This window comes from Panulirus ornatus, chromosome 8 (genome assembly GCF_036320965.1).
Source record: "Panulirus ornatus isolate Po-2019 chromosome 8, ASM3632096v1, whole genome shotgun sequence".
Lineage (NCBI taxonomy): Eukaryota > Metazoa > Arthropoda > Malacostraca > Decapoda > Palinuridae > Panulirus > Panulirus ornatus.
In genome coordinates, this window is record NC_092231.1 from 5,776,266 (window position 1) to 5,796,088 (window position 19,823).

General features: G+C 41.8%; 2 protein-coding genes across 9 annotated transcripts in view; one reads left to right on the plus strand and one right to left on the minus strand.

Moving 5' to 3' along the window:
- Positions 1 to 19,823, minus strand: part of LOC139749777 (uncharacterized) — a 137,108-nt gene that overhangs the window by 63,317 nt on the left and 53,968 nt on the right. The gene's annotated exons all lie outside the window — the stretch shown is intronic.
- The window catches only part of LOC139749778 (uncharacterized), a 53,023-nt gene that overhangs the window by 20,362 nt on the left and 12,838 nt on the right, over positions 1 to 19,823 (plus strand). For 3 of the 4 annotated variants that reach the window (XM_071664014.1, XM_071664015.1, XM_071664013.1), the window contains one exon: positions 11,517 to 11,584. Coding sequence is in view for 2 of the 4 variants with exons in the window: in XM_071664013.1 (XP_071520114.1) it covers positions 11,517 to 11,584 (68 nt within the window). In the remaining 2 variants the exon portion in view is untranslated. Of the gene's footprint in view, positions 1 to 7,482; positions 7,716 to 11,516; positions 11,585 to 19,823 lie in introns of all 4 variants that reach the window. The other variant, XM_071664012.1, reaches the window with a different exon arrangement.

Genomic DNA, 19,823 nt, shown 5'->3' on the forward strand with positions numbered 1-19,823 from the left:
TAGTTCTCTCCTTATTTCAGTTAATGCCCGGCCTTGATGTGGACTTTTGTCCATGACTGGAGTCTTATAGTTCAAAAAATAGTCTTCACTGCATAACAGCAACACATACGAATAACGACATCCAAGAAGATACATTCAAAATAGAAATGGCTGTCATTAATTCTGCATTGCACTCGTAGCAAGCCGTACGTCTGAACACACTCCAACTTTTTATTAAATGTCTGGACTGGTGCGAGGCTAGGATACCGGTGAGGCTCGTTCTAATGTGGTGGCGAGGCTTGGATACCGGTGAGGTTCGCTCTATTGTGGCGGCGAGGCTCGCTCTAATGTGGCGGCGAGGCTAGGATACCGTTGCGGCTCGCTCTATTTGGTGGCGAGGCTCGCCCTGTTGTGGTTGGCGAGGCTAGGATACCGTTGCGGCTCGCTCTATTGTGGCGGCGAGGCTAGGATACCGGTGAGGCTCGCTCTATTGTGGTTGGCGAGGTTAGGATACCGTTGCGGCTCGCTCTATTGTGGTGGCGAGGCTAGGATACCGGTGAGGCTCGCTCTATTGTGGTGGCGAGGCTAGGATACCGGTGAGGCTCGCTCTATTGTGGTTGGCGAGGTTAGGATATCGTTGCGGCTCGCTCTATTGTGGTGGCGAGGCTAGGATACCGGTGAGGCTCGCTCTATTGTGGTGGCGAGGCTAGGATACCGGTGAGGCTCGCTCTATTGTGTTGGCGAGGTTAGGATACCGTTGCGGCTCGCTCTATTGTGGTGGCGAGGCTAGGATACCGGTGAGGCTCGCTCTATTGTGGTGGCGAGGTTAGGATACCGGTGAGGCTCGCTCTATTGTGTTGGCGAGGTTAGGATACCGTTGCGGCTCGCTCTATTGTGGTGGCGAGGCTAGGATACCGGTGAGGCTCGCTCTATTGTGGCGGCGAGGCTAGGATACCGGTGAGGCTCGCTCTATTGTGGTGGCGAGGTTAGGATACCGTTGCGGCTCGCTCTATTGTGGTGGCGAGGCTAGGATACCGGTGAGGCTCGCTCTATTGTGGTGGCGAGGTTAGGATACCGCTGCGGCTCGCTCTATTGTGTTGGCGAGGCTAGGATACCGGTGAGGCTCGCTCTATTGTGGCGGCGAGGCTAGGATACCGGTGAGGTTCGGTCTATTGTGGTGGCGAGGCTAGGATACCGGTGAGGCTCGCTCTATTGTGGTGGCGAGGCTCGCTCTGTTGTGGTGGCGAGGCTAGGATACCGGTGAGGCTCGCTCTGTTGTGGAGAGAATGACTTGATGTATCTGGTTACTTCCAGCCGGTCTCGGAGAGCGGGAGAATTACACTCCACAACGAAATTGACCTTGAAATGCTCTTGGGTGTTTTTTTTTCTCTCTCTCTCTTTTCCAGGGTCAAATGGCTTTAGTGAAGTGCATGAATGTAAAGAGCGTGGAGTTGGGGGGAGGACACACATTGCTTGCGCTGTGCTTCTTCGCTGCACGTCTGAGGTTGGATTACGGTTCTTTTGCCTGGCGGTTGTGAGTAATTGCCATGGTGCGGGTGGGTGGGTGGTGCTGTCCTACATGCAGGCAAGTGCGTGCTCTCGTCTGGGAAGCCGAGGTCTTAAAAAGAGGGGAGGGGGAGTTCGTCGCGATACTGCTAACCTAAACCCCCAAAAGTGTATCGGGATCATTTAGGAAGTGGAGTTCATCTCTCGTGTAAACTGGGGTGAGAATGCTTAGTATATGATTGGACTTCTACACTTACTTAAAGTCATTCTGTAATAACAGTTCGGTAAATCAAGCGGTCAGATCCTGAAAATACAGTAACGCTACAGAATAATGGAGAAGGGAGCGTGTACTGTAATATTCACTCTACCAATTACAGTAATTGAGATTGGAGCAGTTCTTCTAGCGGACTGTACTGAAATGGGATTAGTTAAACGTCGCTGTGGTGCCCAACTGCAGCTTGGGGACGAGGGATCTCAGGTGGGAGGAGTTGACGGTGGTGGGAGTGGTGATGCGGTAGCTTCACCATGTGTAATGTGGGATGAGGTTTAGACGAAGCTTAGGTGAGTTAGGAGTGACAGAGTGTCGCGAACTTGTTCATAGCTGGCGTAAGAGGGACTGGGGATAATCCTGCATTGCATGTGCACGTGTGTGTGTGTGTTGAATGAGAACGTGTTTCGTGTAGCAATTATTGTAGCAATACCCATTTCTATCCATGACAAGTCGTCTGCTGAGTGTAGATCACAGGGCTTCGTGCGCATGCAATGGTATATTATATACTGGATATGACTACTTACATTTATGTATATCAAGATCATGTATAATTCCATTCGTAAATATAGATGATTATATGAATTATTCTCTGTGAAAACGGGGCATAACATACATGAAATTAGGTAATTAGGCTAGGCTATGCGCTTTGTGTGTGTGTGTGTGTGTGTGTGTGTGGTAATTGCATAGTACATATATACAAGGTTAAGAGACTGAGGAACAATCAACTATGAAAAACCTCTTCTTTTTCATCTTGAATAATAGATTTCATTTAATTTTTCCATATAAATATTTGTTCCTTTCTAATTACTGTTGATGTATCAACCTGTCTTACCCTGAGGTAAAGGGGACAAGGCTGCCCAAGGTTATCTGGTGACAACACTTGCAGCCAACTCAAGGTTAAATGGCCGAGTATGTGTGTGTGTATGTGGGTCAGCTCTGGTGATGGTTCCTATCACATTGTTTTCCCTTGTATTTATTTTATTATTATTATTATTATTATTATATTATTATTTATTATTATTTATTATTATTATTGTTATTATTATTATTTATTATCATTTATTATTATTATTATTATTATAAGTAGTAGTAGTAGTAGTATAAGAGAACTTGTAACAATCTACGTTATGTATGATCATTTTGACATATGCATAGTACGAAAGATTTACACATATTCGTTGGAGCATCTCAAGTAATCTTACTTAATACACGTATTCATAGTACGAAAGATTTATACTTAAATACGTTGGAGCATCTCAAGTAATATTACTTAATACACGTATTCATAGTACGAAAGATTTACACGTATATGCGTTGGAGCATCTCAAGTAATATTACTTAATACACGTATTCATAGTACGAAAGATTTACACGTATATGCGTTGGAGCATCTCAAGTAATATTACTTAATACACTTCAGTGGGTGTGAATAATAATCTGATACTGTACCATCCCTATGTAACAAAGATGTTTAATAATCACAAAGCTTCTACCACTTTGCTTAATAGGGTACTCGTCATTAAAGACCAGTATGTTAAACACTTTGCGTAATAGACTACTCTTAGTAAAAGACTAGTATGTTGAATCAACTAGACTTAAAACATAGATACTACGCTGCTTCTTACGGTAACAAGTTTAAATTACAAGTTTTTTTTGTATATTTTTCTTATCTCGCGTGAATAAACAGGCTATTCCATTTGTGTGTGTGTGTAGTTGGGAGTGGACAGTGTTCTTTGCTATTTATACGAAGCCGACAGTGTTCTTTGCTATTTATACGAAGCCAAGTCTTAAAAAATGGACGAATAACGTCATAAAAAATGGACGAATAATGTTATTAAGGATAGTTTTTTTTTCGTGTCAAAACAAAGCCTAAACTTTAAAACTGATGGAAGGAAGTCGCTTAACAATAAAATTCGTTTCCACGTTTACTTCATTAACACGGCTGCGCTCATACGGTATAGTGTCAGTGGCTGTTTATGTCCATTCTCTACCATCAAGGTCTTGTGACGCCGAAACATGGCGATGGTAAGATCGTGTGTTCAAATTTCCCCGAGCGGAAAGATAAGACGTGGTAGGGTAACCCACATTTAAGCGTAAAAGCGTTATCACCTTGGTACGCAAGAGTCCCGCAGATGACGCCCTGGTGTCTGTCTTAGAAGTTACCATTTTAAGCCTTAGAAAAGGAATGGAATATGAGGCGTCACGGGGGGGGGGGGGTAATGTTTTTTTTTTTCAATGTAGTTTACTTTGTGTCTTACTCCGTAAAGCGTTCATCGTAAATGTAATGCCAATTCAAAGAAGTTGGCAGTGATATAATTATGATTTAGGTCAGCTGGGGACACAGGACTGGAGGAAAGACAAAGGGGGTAGTAGTAGTAGTAGTAGTAGTGGTAGTAGTAGTAGTAGAAGGAGGAGGAGGCGATCTACAGAAGCTGTGAATTCCGTATGTTGTAGATGACTGAGTAACAGACACAAAACAAAAAATAACAGCAGGAGGAGGAGGAGGTTGGTTGGTTGGTGCGGTGTGTGTGTGTGTGTGTGTGTGCCGGCTTCATAAGGCCGAGTCATACCGGATGTTGAGGATATGTTGTTACTCTACTACGAGGTGGTGTGGGCAAGTGACAACGTCTCCGGCCATATGGGGTGTTAGACGAGGCCCAGATGGGAGCTGTGTGAGGACAGTTAGAGGTTGGTTAGATGTTAGACAAGCCTTTATATTTAAGTAAATGTTGGACTAGTTGTGATACACTACGTAAACTTGGGGAAAGGGGAGGGAGGGGGTTGGGTAATAATGTATTGACAGTCTTTGCAACTCAAAAAATACTGTAGGATAATATGAGACGCAGAAAGGCCGACAGTGTTTCGTGTGTGGCGGGATGGCGACGGGAATGGATGAAGGCAGCAAGTATGGATATGTACGTATATGTCTGTGTATGTATATTTATGTATACGTTGACAAGTATATGTATGTACATGTCCGTGTGTGGGCGGTTTTGTATATACATGTGTATGTGGGTGGGTTGGGCCATTCCTCGTCTGTTTCCTTGCGCTACCTCGCTAACGCGGGAAACGACGGTTAAGTATATTATATATATATATATATATATATATATATATATATATATATATATATATATTTAACCAACCACTTCGGAGCGTGTCTCTGACTGAATTCCGCTGAGTTATATGCGGACTTAGTGTTGACTGATGATTTTAAACACCATCTTTCCTTTCATATCTATAATGATTTTTTTATTTGTAAATAATTTCCCTTGAAATTGAATATTTTCTATACATGCTCAAATGTCATGTCGCGATGACCAGAAATACGAAAGCGGGATTAATAATATTCAGTTTTGCTTGCTTGCATCGTGCCAGACTGACACATGATGATTTCTTCCAGTAATTTGGTTAGAGAACGTAAGATATTAACTTTCTAAGCAGGACGAAAACTTCCCTTGATCAAGCTTGACCTATGAGCCCTAGACACGATGTCCTGGCCGTTGACTTTTACTCTTTTTTGATTTGGTCATATTTAGTGAAACCCCTTTGGTGAGCAGTTCACGTTGGATGCTGAAATAAAACGTGTTTAGAATGTCCTTTGGTGGCTATGCATACGATCATAAGACCCTGTCTGTTGAGACACGATAGGTATAGACACTTGTGAACTTGCCTTGAACAAAGCGGACATCATCTTAGACACAGGTTAGACCTACTATGAACAAAGTGAACCTCATTTTAGACACAGGCTAGACCTACCATGATCAGGGACAGTTGGCAGACAATCTTGGGCTTCAAGTCTTTTGCACATGAGCTCTGTACAGGGCAACTGTCATGGAGAGCTGTGGCTCAAGTCATGGACGCGGGCATTGCCTACACCGCCCTAGATTTTTACATGGCCACCTCCTCCCACCCTTTGAGCGACTGCAGCTGCAGGGTTCATTAGCCTAATTCCGTTTGGCTCGATTAGGTTACCCAGTCCGTATGTGGCCTGGAAGCAGTGCGCAGTTGAAATACTTAAGTTGTCTTTTAACCTTTATCAGAGTCATTTTTACCTAAATTATCCCTAAAAGATCCAATGTCGATTATACAAAGCAAGCGTATAGCTTCCCTTAATATGACGAAACATACCCGATTCTAATTTTATGATCACCTATAACCCCATTCGTCTTGACCTAATCCTGCTATTTAAATTTAGTATAATATTGGAAGATAAATGTTCGAAGCCAGACCCGGATAACGTCATACAACATGCCAGATGTAAACCTAACCTTCCGAGTTTTTTTTTTCCTTTTTTCAACGGCCGTGGATGACTGTGTCAGAGCCGTTGAGATCACAGCCCTGAAGACAAGACTTTCTAGAAGCTGCAGAGGCAAAAAAAAAAAAAAAAAAAATGCCCGTTTCTTCCGTGCGTTTTTTTTTTCTTTTTTTTAAAGCCCTTGCCACTTTTACGAGATGTAGTATCTGATTTAACGTTGGGAAATTTATGGAAGAAAATCCCCATTCGACCTTTAATGACGATGAACCACTTGGTTCCTTAAACGTCAACAAAAGAGACATTAATTAAACTGGGACTGCTTGGCTGTGAGGACACACCAGCCTTCCTTCCTCGCCTGCTCACCGGGTAATTTTCCACTTCCTGTATTGCTGCTGTACCCTACTTTTTTTTTTTTTTTACAGCAATATGTTTACCTTTACAAAAAAAGCGTCTTAAACAATGAGCATTATTAATCCCATGTTATCTCCAGAGCGTTTTATTATACGTCCCCAAGTTATCATGATAACGAAGGCTCATTTACTTATATATTGGTTAGCCTGGCACTGTGTGGTTCCTCTGCTTAGTCAGGCTTTTAAGTGTCAGCCACTCAAAGCTTTCACCTCTGCCACGTCCCAGGCAGAATTATTATTCTGGACGTAAAAAAATGCGTGACTTGCTTACTACACCATCATTGTGTGTGTGTGTGTGTGTGTGTACATTGAGGGCCCGTGACTGGGGAAGAACGTGGCAAGACGTCAAGGTTTTATTGTACTCAATGCTTTTACCTGGATTAAGTTTTGCATTATATACAGTGTTCCCGTAAAGTCACTCACGTATTTTTTTTATTTTTTAGTTCAGTAGATAGTCTTTCACCCATATATATTTCTTTACTGTCAAGGCCCGGCAAATGAAAGGCCTGCATGTTTCACAGTAATTGATACTTCTTAAATATTCAACGTAATATTATGAGTTATTTTACAAGCACTATAGAAATGGGTTTAATGGAACTGGGTACATGATTGAGAGATGGGAGACAAGAAGATGGTTGAGGAGCAAATATCCAAAAAGTTCACTGTATTAACCAAGAAACTGAAATGTACGAGGACTTTTATCGCATAGATGATAAAAAGATGGCTGACTGTTTGACAAACTACTTCGTAGCTGCATGTATATCCCCAGTTCCACTCCTGGTTACACGGATATTACTATTAAAAAAATCAAAAGGAGAAATCAGTGATTAACTGTAACTTCGTGAATGAAACATGTACAGCCATATCGGGAAAAAATAATATTCATTTACTTTACATAGTTTGCTTCATACCTAATTATCAAAGCGTATTCTTAAAGGAAATAGTGGATAATGGTCTCTTCAGAAATACGTGAACGCCTTCGCCATATTAACTACTTTACTGAATGTCCTCGCTGGCGACCTTGCTTATTCAAGGAAACTTTTATTTTTTTTTTCCAGTTATACGCCTCGGCAATGTAGTAGAAATATGGCGCATGTAAACGTCTGTCCTGGTGTTAAAACAAAGATCACCGACAGGAATATCTTGAAACAATATTGAGGGACAAGTGGTGGGAGGTTAAAGGCAAGAGGATGAAGTGTCGGGGAACCGAGATGTGTTATGTGTACCCTTTGTACACTGTGGAGATCACCAGCCATGTCATTGTTGGCTCTGGCTGATCCAAGGACAGTGTGTACGTATAATGTTTTCTAAGTCACTGTATATGTATGATTTTGTGTTCCATCAGGGAGGAATTTGTATGCTCAAAAGGTCTAATTTCCTTGTCTCTTCTTTAACTTTTTTCTATTTCCTCATTATTCATCGACTCTGAACTCTGAATATTCCATTTGTCTGCTACTGTTTCACTGCAAAGATATTGTTGTTATAGCTCCAGACTGTTGTATAGTTTTCTCTCGTTCTGTACTTATAAGAATTCCTCCCATATGGAAATAAAAATTTCAGTATCACCCGAATCGAATCTACTTAACGAAAGTTTAATGGGTTTTTCTTTTGTCTCTCCCGTGACCATCAGTCCTACAGTACCACTAGTATGGGTCCGTGAAGGTAGGGTATTTCCTGTTGTCTCCGATACCTTAAGTTAGGTATAGGATTTGTTGTCCGTCTTTTAAGTCTTTAGGTTAAAGCCTCTCTCCATGCTGCGCCACCTGGGATGGACGGAGGGTAAGTGTGGCACATGAGAAGAGGAAAGATTTCATGTAATCTTATCTGTAGATATTAGTTATCACTTGCCATAGTTGACCCACCAAGCACTAACAAGCACTTCCGCCACGACGCAGAACTTGCTACAAATGTAGGTCTGTAATGTCATGACTGGAATTCTTCACACACATTGTCCCCATAACTGTTTTCATACATAGGGGAACTGCAGTATTGTCCCCATAACTGTTGTCATACATAGGGGAACTGCAGTATTGTCACCATAACTGTTTTCATACATAGGGGAACTTCAGTGAACGGGAGGATACAGTTTGGGATGTAATGCACCAACAGAGAAAATACCTATGGCAGAATGAAATAGGTATTGAGATGAATGGTCCCATATCAGCATTAAACTAAATTGAACTGTAGAACTTATGCAAAATATCAAAAAGTATAGTCGTTAATGAGCTTTGAATCTTAAAGTGCAAGGAAGATGTAGCTCTTGGAATGCAAGTCCAGCTTGACTACCTGCGAAGAAAAAGAAAAGAACACAGGTACGGGAGATTCCATGGGTCAGATGTCATCAGGTTTCATCCCTTCCTGGCTTTCAGATCATGCAGAGAAGAGGTATAGCCTAAACAGATTCACTTGTTTTCATGGTTCTTCCCTCTAGGGTCATTTAAAGAAAAAATAGGTTACCCTTGTAATATACATATATACAAAAGTTTTATGAGGTAAGAGATACCAAACTGGTAATGGATATTCTACCTGAATTTTAATTTTAAGGTGAATTTCTTTTTGAACTCTTGGTTATTGATTCAAAGGCATTTTTTTGACTTTGGCTAAGGTATGGTTTGCTTCCTATGCATCCCTTGTAATACGGGTTTTCTAGTGAAAGGCTGGGATATTGGTATCTTCCTAGAGCACCTCACAGATGGAGTCCTTTAAGGTGGTTGTCATAGATTGGTCTGCTTTCACTGTTCCACATCTTCATCCCAGTGTATTTGTGAGGACTGAATGCCACCAGTCAAGGAAACAAGATTTTGAAGGTTATTGGAACTGTACATACACTCTGGTCATCACTTTAGCTTTGCATCATCTGCAAACCTTTTTAGCAATGACTCACCTCTTTTACACAAGTGATTGCCTTAGATCAATAATAACAGCCACAAAATTCAGCGTTTAGTGTCACTTCTAATTTTACTTATTTACCTGTGTCCTCTCTTCCATTCCATTAAAAAAAAGCCATCAAAGGAGCCTGCTGTATGCTCCTGCTTTTTAGTTCATCAAATACCATCAAGAAGTCCACCTACCAAACTTACACTGAATACAAACAGATTGGCAGTGCATAAATTCTTTGATCTTGACCCAATTTAACTCACTCAAAATGTTTCAGTATCTCAAGCAGTCATATTCATTATTATTTAAACATACTGAAATATGTTTTAAATCCCTCTGGCAATTCAATCATATATCGATCAACATACAGCAAGCTATGCTCTGTGGAACATCATTAAGTTCTTTTAGCAACTTTCAAAAGACTGTTCCATGCTGCATAAGTCCACTCTGATGCCTCGCCTCATCTTATCCCTGCCTAGAGATTCAATTCTTCTACCACCTTCTGATAACAATATGATTACAAGCTCATGCTCCTCTACAGGGTTCTGCAAAGAGCAGCCCTTTTTCCAACCCTCTTCAGTCTCTTATCTACATGAACTCCTTTTTCCAACCCTCGTCAGTCTCTATCTACATGAACTCCCATCATCTCTTGCAGTTAACAGTGTGAAAGTCCTCTTTCATGCACATGACCTCACAGTCACATCACAGCACCCTGACGCTACTCAGGCAATAACAAACATGCAACACTGTATCAAATTACTCAAAACAGTCTGCATCTCCACAGAAATCCTCCATCACCCTCTTCACCCTGAACATAACATGAATCCAACCTGCACACTCCTATGACCATTCCTCTGCTCAATGGAACTCCATGCTGGATACCACATGACACACACAGAACAATCAGTAACTTACCACACCATAAGTGTCAACATAAATGCCAATAAAAACTTAAACACCCTTAGAACACTCCGTGGCACCAGTCTCTGACAGAAAAAGAATCCTTTAGTATCCTCTACATACAGTTCATCTGGTCTTTCAAAAAGTACACCTCACCTGCCTTGTCATTTCCTGTCAAGGGCAACTATAACTAAAGCTGCAAACTATACAAAACAGGGGACTTAAACACTGGCAGCCTAGTCACTACATGCATGAACACCTGCAGAGAGAAGCAAAAATATTTTCATACATTCTCACTTCACTATTACTCAGCAATTATTTAGTTCTTTGCAGTAATACCAGACCCTTCTCATCTTAAGAACTCCATAACCAACAACCGACCCCAAAATAAAAATAGAAAGACTACCCCAATAGTTACATATTTCCCCAATCTAACAATCACAACACTGAAAAACATAGACACCATAATGATCTGATGACCACAAAACAGCTGCCCTTTCAACCTTGTGTTAAACTCCACTCCATCAGACATACACACCAACCAGAAACCAACACTCTCCAGGCGGGTTACACATTCTCATGTGCATTCTAGACACCAGCCATTTCTCCAATGTTAATAACATTGATTCAACATATCATGGACCCCTACACCCAAGATACAATTCTGTAATGAATCCACTGAACATTTACATCAAAGTTGCCTTGGACTCACTTTAAACAGACTTACACTTGACGTCATCACACTTTTTGACCTGTGGTCCCTTCCGGTAGATGTGGTCTGTTTCCTGATTACTGCAGGAGCCCAGTAGAAGGGGATTCTTCAGCAGGAAAGTAAATATGTACAGTATGTGCTCTCATTTATAGAGATATGTTTAATTTTTTCTCATCCTTGATTACCATTTCCTGCATTAGTGTGGTAGTGCTGGAAAGTGATTTAACATTATGCAGAAGAGTGTAATTATTTTGGATGCCTAAAGAAATCACACCATCTATGAAAACATTACCATAATGGGAGTGTAAAAATTAGGTATAGCTTTGCATGATATGCAGATAAAACTTTCTCTCTTGGAGGGTAATTGCTGACTAGGGACATAGATAAAGATCATAAATTTATTATTGTTTTATATTTATGTAAACTATGCTTGCATCTTCATACTGTAAATTATGTTTTTGACAGAGTTGGATCTCATGGATTTGAATTTTTGTAAGCCAATTTACAGATGTCTAGAAAACCAAAGTGCTTAGATCTCATTGATTAGTTTCCAGTGTAAATGTTGTAAGTTAACAAAGTAGTAATTTTCGGTTTTTTCTACAGGTGTATTTGCAGTTAGCATCTTAAAACAAGACGGAAATAATTATTCTGTGGAAAATAAGCATCCACTCGTAAGTAATCATTAACATAATTTTAAGACATTTTTTTTTGTGTGTGATATATAGTCAATCACTTAGCATTTTTAACCCCAGAACCTTTAGATCGTAATTCACATGGGAAAAGGGTTGGGGGGAAGCTCATTTGGGGCAAGTAGGTCCTTATTGGTGCTCTACTAATTGTCCACTGATGTTGATATAACCTTGTCAAAGGTGATTTTTTTATCTTTTGTTTGCTGTTTCCCACATTAGTGAGGTAGCACCAGGAACTGTTGGAGAAAGGCCGCAGCTACCCACAACCGTTCTCTGGCAATCTATTGTAATGCATTGAAACCACAGCCTTTTATCCATAACCAGGCCCCACAGACCTTTCCATTGTTTCTCTTGGGTGCTTCATAAATCCTCTCCCATTTTTGATTTTCCAAAAGAAGGAACAGAGAAGGGGGCTAGGTAAGGATGTCCCCTCTGGGGCTCAGTCTTCTGTTCTTTGCACTACCTCACAGATGCAGGAAATGGCAAAAGAAAAGGTCACCTTCAGCAAGGCTGTATCATCATTATTTGAAGAAAGGGAAGCTTGTCTTATAACTTCCCACTCTAAAGGAGTCCATTTTTACTCTGCTCGTAAATGTAGCACAACTCCAAATCTGAGTGTGAATGAATGTGGCCTTTATTGTCTTTTCCTAGTGCTACCTTGCATGCGCGGGGTGGGGAATGCTAGTTCATTTGTGGTGGGGTGGCGACGGGAATGGATGAAGGCAGCAAGTATGAATATGTACATGTGTACATATGTATATGTCTGTGTATGTATATGTTGAAATGTATAGTTATGTATATGTGCGTGTGTGGGCGTTTATGTATTACATGTGTATGTGGGTGGGTTGGGCCACTCTTTCGTCTGTTTCCTTACGCTACCTCACTAACGTTGGAGACGGTTATTTCATGTGTGACGGGAGTGGCGACGGGAATGGATGAAAGCAGCCAGTATGAATATGTAGATGTGTATATATGTTTATGTCTGCTTATGTTTATGTATGTATACGTTGAAATATATAGGTATGTATATGTGCGTGTGTGGGTGTTTATGTATAAGCATGTGTATGTGGGTGGGTTGGGCCATTCTTTCTTCTGTTTCCTTACACTACCTTGCTAACGCGGGAGATGGCGATTAAGTATAGTGAAGTGTTTTAGATATCTTGGAGTGGATTTAGCAGTGGATGGAACCATGGAAGCGGAAGTGAGTCACAGGGTGGGGGAGGGGAGTGAAAGTTCTGGGAGCATTGAAGAATGTGTGGAGGGCAAGAACATTATATCGGAAAGCAAAAATGGGTATGTTTGAAGGAATAGGGGTTCCATCAATGTTGTATGGTTGCAAGGCATGGGCTATAGATAGGGTTGTGCGGAGGAGGGTGGATGTATTGGAAATGAGATGTTTGAGGACAATATGTGGTGTGAGGTGGTTTGATCGAGTAAGTAATGAAAGGGTAAGAGAGATGTGTGGTAATAAAAAGAGTGTGGTTGAGAGAGCAGAAGAGGGTGAATTGAAATGGTTTGGTGACATGGAGAAAACGTGTGAGGAAAGATTGACAAAGAGGATATATGTGTCAGAGGTGGAGGGAACGAGGAGAAGTGGGAGACCAAATTGGAGATGGAAGGATAGAGTGAAAAGTGTGCAAGGAATAGAGTGAATGGAAACGATGTGGTATACCGGGGTCGACGTGCTGTCAGTGGATTAAACCAGGGCATGTGAAGCGTGTGGGTTAAACCATGGAAAGTTTTGTGGGGCCTGGATGTGGAAAGGGAGCTGTGGTTTCGTTGCATTATACATGACAGCTAGAGACTGAGTGTGAACGAATGTGGTTCTTTGTTGTCTTTACCTAGTGCTACCTCGTGCGCGTGTTGGGGGAGGGGGGGTGTCATTTCACGTGTGACTGGAATGAATAAAGGCAGCAAGTATGAATTATGTATATGTGTATGTATGTATATGTGTGTATGTATATTTATGTATATGTTGAAATGTATAGGTATGTATATGTGCGTGTGTGGACGTGTATATGGGTGGATTGGGCCATTCTCTCGTCTGTTTCCTTGCGTTACCTCACTAACATGGGAGACAGCGACAAAGTATGATAAAATGAATATAAGATAAATATTTTTTATTTTTTTATTTTGCTTTGTCGCTGTCTCCCGCATTAGCGAGGTAGTGCAAGGAAACAGAGGAAAGAATGGCCCAACCCACCCACATTCACATGTATATACATACACGTCCACATACGCAAATATACATACCTATATATATCAATGTACACATATATATACACACACAGACATATACATATATACACATGTACATAATTCATACTGTCTGCCTTTATTTATTCCCATCGCCACCTCGCCACACACACACACACACACATATATATATATATATATATATATATATATATATATATATATATATATATATATATATATATATGGGAGCGGGTGGCTGGAAATCCTCCCCTCTTGTTTTTTTTAATTTTCCAAAAGAAGGAACAGAGAAGGGGGCCAGGTGAGGATATTCCCTCAAAGGCCCAGTCCTCTGTTCTTAACGCTACCTCGCTGATGCGGGAAATGGTTAATAGTATGAAAGAAAGAAAGAATATATATATATATATATATATATATATATATATATATATATATATATATATATATATGAGAAGGAGATGGAGTGAGTATTTTGAAGGTTTGTTGAATGTGTTTGATGATAGAGTGGCAGATATAGGGTGTTTTGGTCGAGGTGGTGTGCAAAGTGAGAGGGTTAGGGAAAATGATTTGGTAAACAGAGAAGAGGTGGTAAAAGCTTTGCGGAAGATGAAAGCCGGCAAGGCAGCAGGTTTGGATGGTATTGCAGTGGAATTTATTAAAAAAGGGGGTGACTGTATTATTGACTGGTTGGTAAGGTTATTTAATGTATGTATGACTCATGGTGAGGTGCCTCAGGATTGGCAGAATGTGTGCATAGTGCCATTGTACAAAGGCAAAGGGGATAAGAGTGAGTGCTCAAATTTCAGAGGTATAAGTTTGTTGAGTATTCCTGGTAAATTATATGGGAGGGTATTGATTGAGAGGGTGAAGGCATGTACAGAGCATCAGATTGGGGAAGAGCAGTGTGGTTTCAGAAGTGGTAGAGGATGTGTGGATCAGGTGTTTGCTTTGAAGAATGTATGTGAAAAATACTTAGAAAAGCAAATGGATTTGTATGTAGCCTTTATGGATCTGGAGAAGGCATATGATAGAGTTGATAGAGATGCTCTGTGGAAGGTATTAAGAATATATGGTGTGGGAGGCAAGTTGTTAGAAGCAGTGAAAAGTTTTTATTGAGGATGTAAGGCATGTGTACGTGTAGGAAAAGAGGAGAGTGATTGGTTCTTAGTGAATGTCGGTTTGCGGCAGGGGTGTGCGATGTCTCCATGGTTGTTTAATTGTTTATGGATGGGGTTGTTAGGGAGGTGAATGCAAGAGTTTTGGAAAGAGGGGCAAGTATGAAGTCTGTTGTGGATGAGAGAGCTTGGGAAGTGAGTCAGTTGTTGTTCGCTGATGATACAGCGCTGGTGGCTGATTCATGTGAGAAACTGCAGAAGCTGGTGACTGAGTTTGGTAAAGTGTGTGAAAGAAGAAAGTTAAGAGTAAATGTGAATAAGAGCAAGGTTATTAGGTACAGTAGGGTTGAGGGTCTAATCAGTTGGGAGGTGGGTTTGAATGGAGAAAAACTGGAGGAAGTAAAGTGTTTTAGATATCTTGGATTGGATCTGGCAGCGGATGGAACCATGGAAGCGGACGTGGATCATAGGGTGGGGGAGGGGGCAAAAATCCTGGGAGCCTTGAAGAATGTGTGGAAGTCGAGAACATTATCTCGGAAAGCAAAAATGTGGCATGTTTGAAGGAATAGTGGTTCCAACAATGTTGTATGGTTGCGAGGCGTGGGCTATGGATAGAGTTGTGCACAGGAGGGTGGATGTGCTGGAAATGAGATGTTTGAGGACAATGTGTGGTGTGAGGTGGTTTGATCGAGTAAGTAACGTAAGGGTAAGAGAGATGTGTGGAAATAAAAAGAGCGTGGTTGAGAGAGCAGAAGAGGGTGTTTTGAAATGGTTTGGGCACATGGAGAGAATGAGTGAGGAAAGATTGACCAAGAGGATATATGTGTCGGAGGTGGAGGGTACGAGGAGAAGTGGGAGACCAAATTGGAGGTGGAAAGATGGAGTGAAAAAGATTTTGTGTGATCGGGGCCTGAACATGCAGGAGGGTGAAAGGAGGGCAAGGAATAGAGTGAATTGGATCGATATGGTATACCGGGGTTGACGTGCTGTCAGTGGATTGAATCAGGGCATGTGAAGTGTCTGGGGTAAACCATGGAAAGCTGTGTAGGTATGTATATTTGCGTGTGTGGACGTGTATGTATATACATGTGTATGGGGGTGGGGTGTGGCCATTTCTTTCGTCTGTTTCCTTGTGCTACCTCGCAAACGCGGGAGACAGCGGAAAAATATATATATATATATATATATATATATATATATATATATATATATATATATATATATATTTTTTTTATTATACTTTGTCGCTGTCTCCCGCGTTTGCGAGGTAGCGCAAGGAAACAGACGAAAGAAATGGCCCAACCCCCCCATACACATGTATATACATACGTCCACACACGCAAATATACATACCTACACAGCTTTCCATGGTTTACCCCAGACGCTTCACATGCCTTGCTTCACTCCACTGACAGCACGTCAACCCCAGTATACCACATCGCTCCAATTCACTCTATTCCTTGCCCTCCTTTCACCCTCCTGCATGTTCAGGCCCCGATCACACAAAATCTTTTTCACTCCATCTTTCCACCTCCAATTTGGTCTCCCTCTTCTCCTTGTTCCCTCCACCTCCGACACATATATCCTCTTGGTCAATCTTTCCTCACTCATCCTCTCCATGTGCCCAAACCACTTCAAAACACCCTCTTCTGCTCTCTCAACCACGCTCTTTTTATTTCCACACATCTCTCTTACCCTTACGTTACTCACTCGATCAAACCACCTCACACCACACATTGTCCTCAAACATCTCATTTCCAGCACATCCATCCTCCTGCGCACAACTCTATCCATAGCCCACGCCTCGCAACCATACAACATTGTTGGAACCACTATTCCTTCAAACATACCCATTTTTGCTTTCCGAGATAATGTTCTCGACTTCCACACATTTTTCAAGGCCCCCAGGATTTTCGCCCCCTCCCCCACCCTATGATCCACTTCCGCTTCCATGGTTCCATCCGCTGCCAGATCCACTCCCAGATATCTAAAACACTTCACTTCCTCCAGTTTCTCTCTATTCAAACTCACCTCCCAATTGACTTGACCCTCAACCCTACTGTACCTAATAACCTTGCTCTTATTCACATTTACTCTTAACTTTCTTCTTCCACACACTTTTCCAAACTCAGTCACCAGCTTCTGCAGTTTCTCACATGAATCAGCCACCAGCGCTGTATCATCAGCGAACAACAACTGACTCACTTCCCAAGCTCTCTCATCCACAACAGACTTCATACTTGCCCCTCTTCCCAAAACTCTTGCATTTACCTCCCTAACAACCCCATCCATAAACAAATTAAACAACCATGGAGACATCACACACCCCTGCCGCAAACCTACATTCACTGAGAACCAATCACTTTCCTTTCTTCCTACACATACACATGCCTTACATCCTCGATAAAAACTTTTCACTGCTTCTAACAACTTTCCTCCCACACCATATATTCTTAATACCTTCCACAGAGCATCTCTATCAACTCTATCATATGCCTTCTCCAGATCCATAAATGCTACATACAAATCCATTTGCTTTTCTAAGTATTTCTCACATACATTCTTCAAAGCAAACACCTGATCCACACATCCTCTACCACTTCTGAAACCACACTGCTCTTCCCCAATCTGATGTATATATTTTGCTTTGTCGCTGTCTCCCGCGTTTGCGAGGTAGCGCAAGGAAACAGACGAAAGAAATGGCCCAACCCACCCCCATACACATGTATATACATACACGTCCACACACGCAAAATATACATACCTATACATCTCAATGTACACATATATATAGACACACAGACACATACATATATACCCATGCACACAATTCACACTGTCTGCCTTTATTCATTCCCATTGCCACCTCGCCACACATGGAATACCATCCCCCTCCCCCCTCATGTGTGCGAGGTAGCATTAGGAAAAGACAACAAAGGCCCCATTCGTTCACACTCAGTCTTTAGCTGTCATGCAATAATGCCCGAAACCACAGCTCCCATTCCACATCCAGGACCCATAGAACTTTCTATGGTTTACCCCAGACGCTTCACATGCCCTGATTCAATCCACTGACAGCACGTCAACCCCGGTATACCACATCGATCCAATTCACTCTATTCCTTGTCCGCCTTTCACCCTCCTGCATGTTCAGGCCCCGATCACTCAAAATCTTTTTCACTCCATCTTTCCACCTCCAATTTGGTCTCCCACTTCTCCTCGTTCCCTCCACCTCCAGCACATATATCCTCTTGGTCAATCTTTCCTCACTCATTCTCTCCATGTGCCCAAACCATTTCAAAACACCCTCTTCTGCTCTCTCAACCACACTCTTTTTATTTCCACACATCTCTCTTACCCTTACATTACTTACTCAGTCAAACCACCTCACACCACACATTGTCCTCAAACATCTCATTTCCAGCACATCCACCCTCCTGCACACAACTCTATCCATAGCCCACGCCTCGCAACCATACAACATTGTTGGAACCACTATTCCTTCAAACATACCCATTTTTGCTTTCCGAGATAATGTTCTCAACTTCCACACATTCTTCAAGGCTCCCAGGATTTTCGCCCCCTCCCCCACCCTATGATTCACTTCCGCTTCCATGGTTCCATCCGCTGCCAGATCCACTCCCAGATATCTAAAACACTTTACTTCCTCCAGTTTTTCTCCATTCAAACTTACCTCCCAATTGACTTGACCCTCAACCCTCCTGTACCTAATAACCTTACTCTTATTCACATTTACTCTTAACTTTCTTCTTTCACACACTTTACCAAACTCAGTCACCAGCTTCTGCAGTTTCTCACATGAATCAGCCACCAGCGCTGTATCATCAGCGAACAACAACTGACTCACTTCCCAAGCTCTCTCATCCACAACAGACTTCATACTTGCCCCTCTTTCCAAAACTCTTGCATTCACCTCCCTAACAACCCCATCCATAAACAAATTAAACAACCATGGAGACATCACACACCCCTGCCGCAAACCTACATTCACTGAGAACCAATCACTTTCCTCTCTTCCTACACGTACACATGCCTTACATCCTCGATAAAAACTTTTCACTGCTTCTAACAACTTGCCTCCCACACCATATATTCTTAATACCTTCCACAGAGCATCTCTATCAACTCTATCATATGCCTTCTCCAGATCCATAAATGCTACATACAAATCCATTTGCTTTTCTAAGTATTTCTCACATACATTCTTCAAAGCAAACACCTGATCCACACATCCTCTACCACTTCTGAAACCACACTGCTCTTCCCCAGTCTGATGCTCTGTACATGCCTTCACCCTCTCAATCAATACCCTCCCATATAATTTACCAGGAATCCTCAACAAACTTATAACTCTGTAATTTGAGCACTCACTCTTATCCCCTTTGCCTTTGTACAATGGCACTATGCACGCATTCCGCCAATCCTGAGGCACCTCACCAAGAGTCATACATACATTAAATAACCTTACCAACCAGTCAACAATACAGTCACCCCCTTTTTTAATAGATTCCACTGCAATACCATCCAAACCTGCTGCCTTGCCGGCTTTCATATATATATGTATATATATATATATATATATATATCCCTGGGGATAGGGGATTAAGAGTACTTCCCACGTATTCCCTGCATGTCGTAGAAGGCGACTAAAAGGGGAGGGAGCGGGGGGCTGGAAATCCTCCCCTCTCGTTTTTTTTTTTTTTAAATTTTCCAAAAGAAGGAACAGAGAATTGGGCCAGGTGAGGGTATTCCCTCAAAGGCCCAGTCCTCTGTTCTTAACGCTACCTCGCTGATGCGGGAAATGGCGAATAGTTTGAAAGAAAAAGAAAAATATCCCTGGGGATAGGGGATTAAGAATACTTCCCACG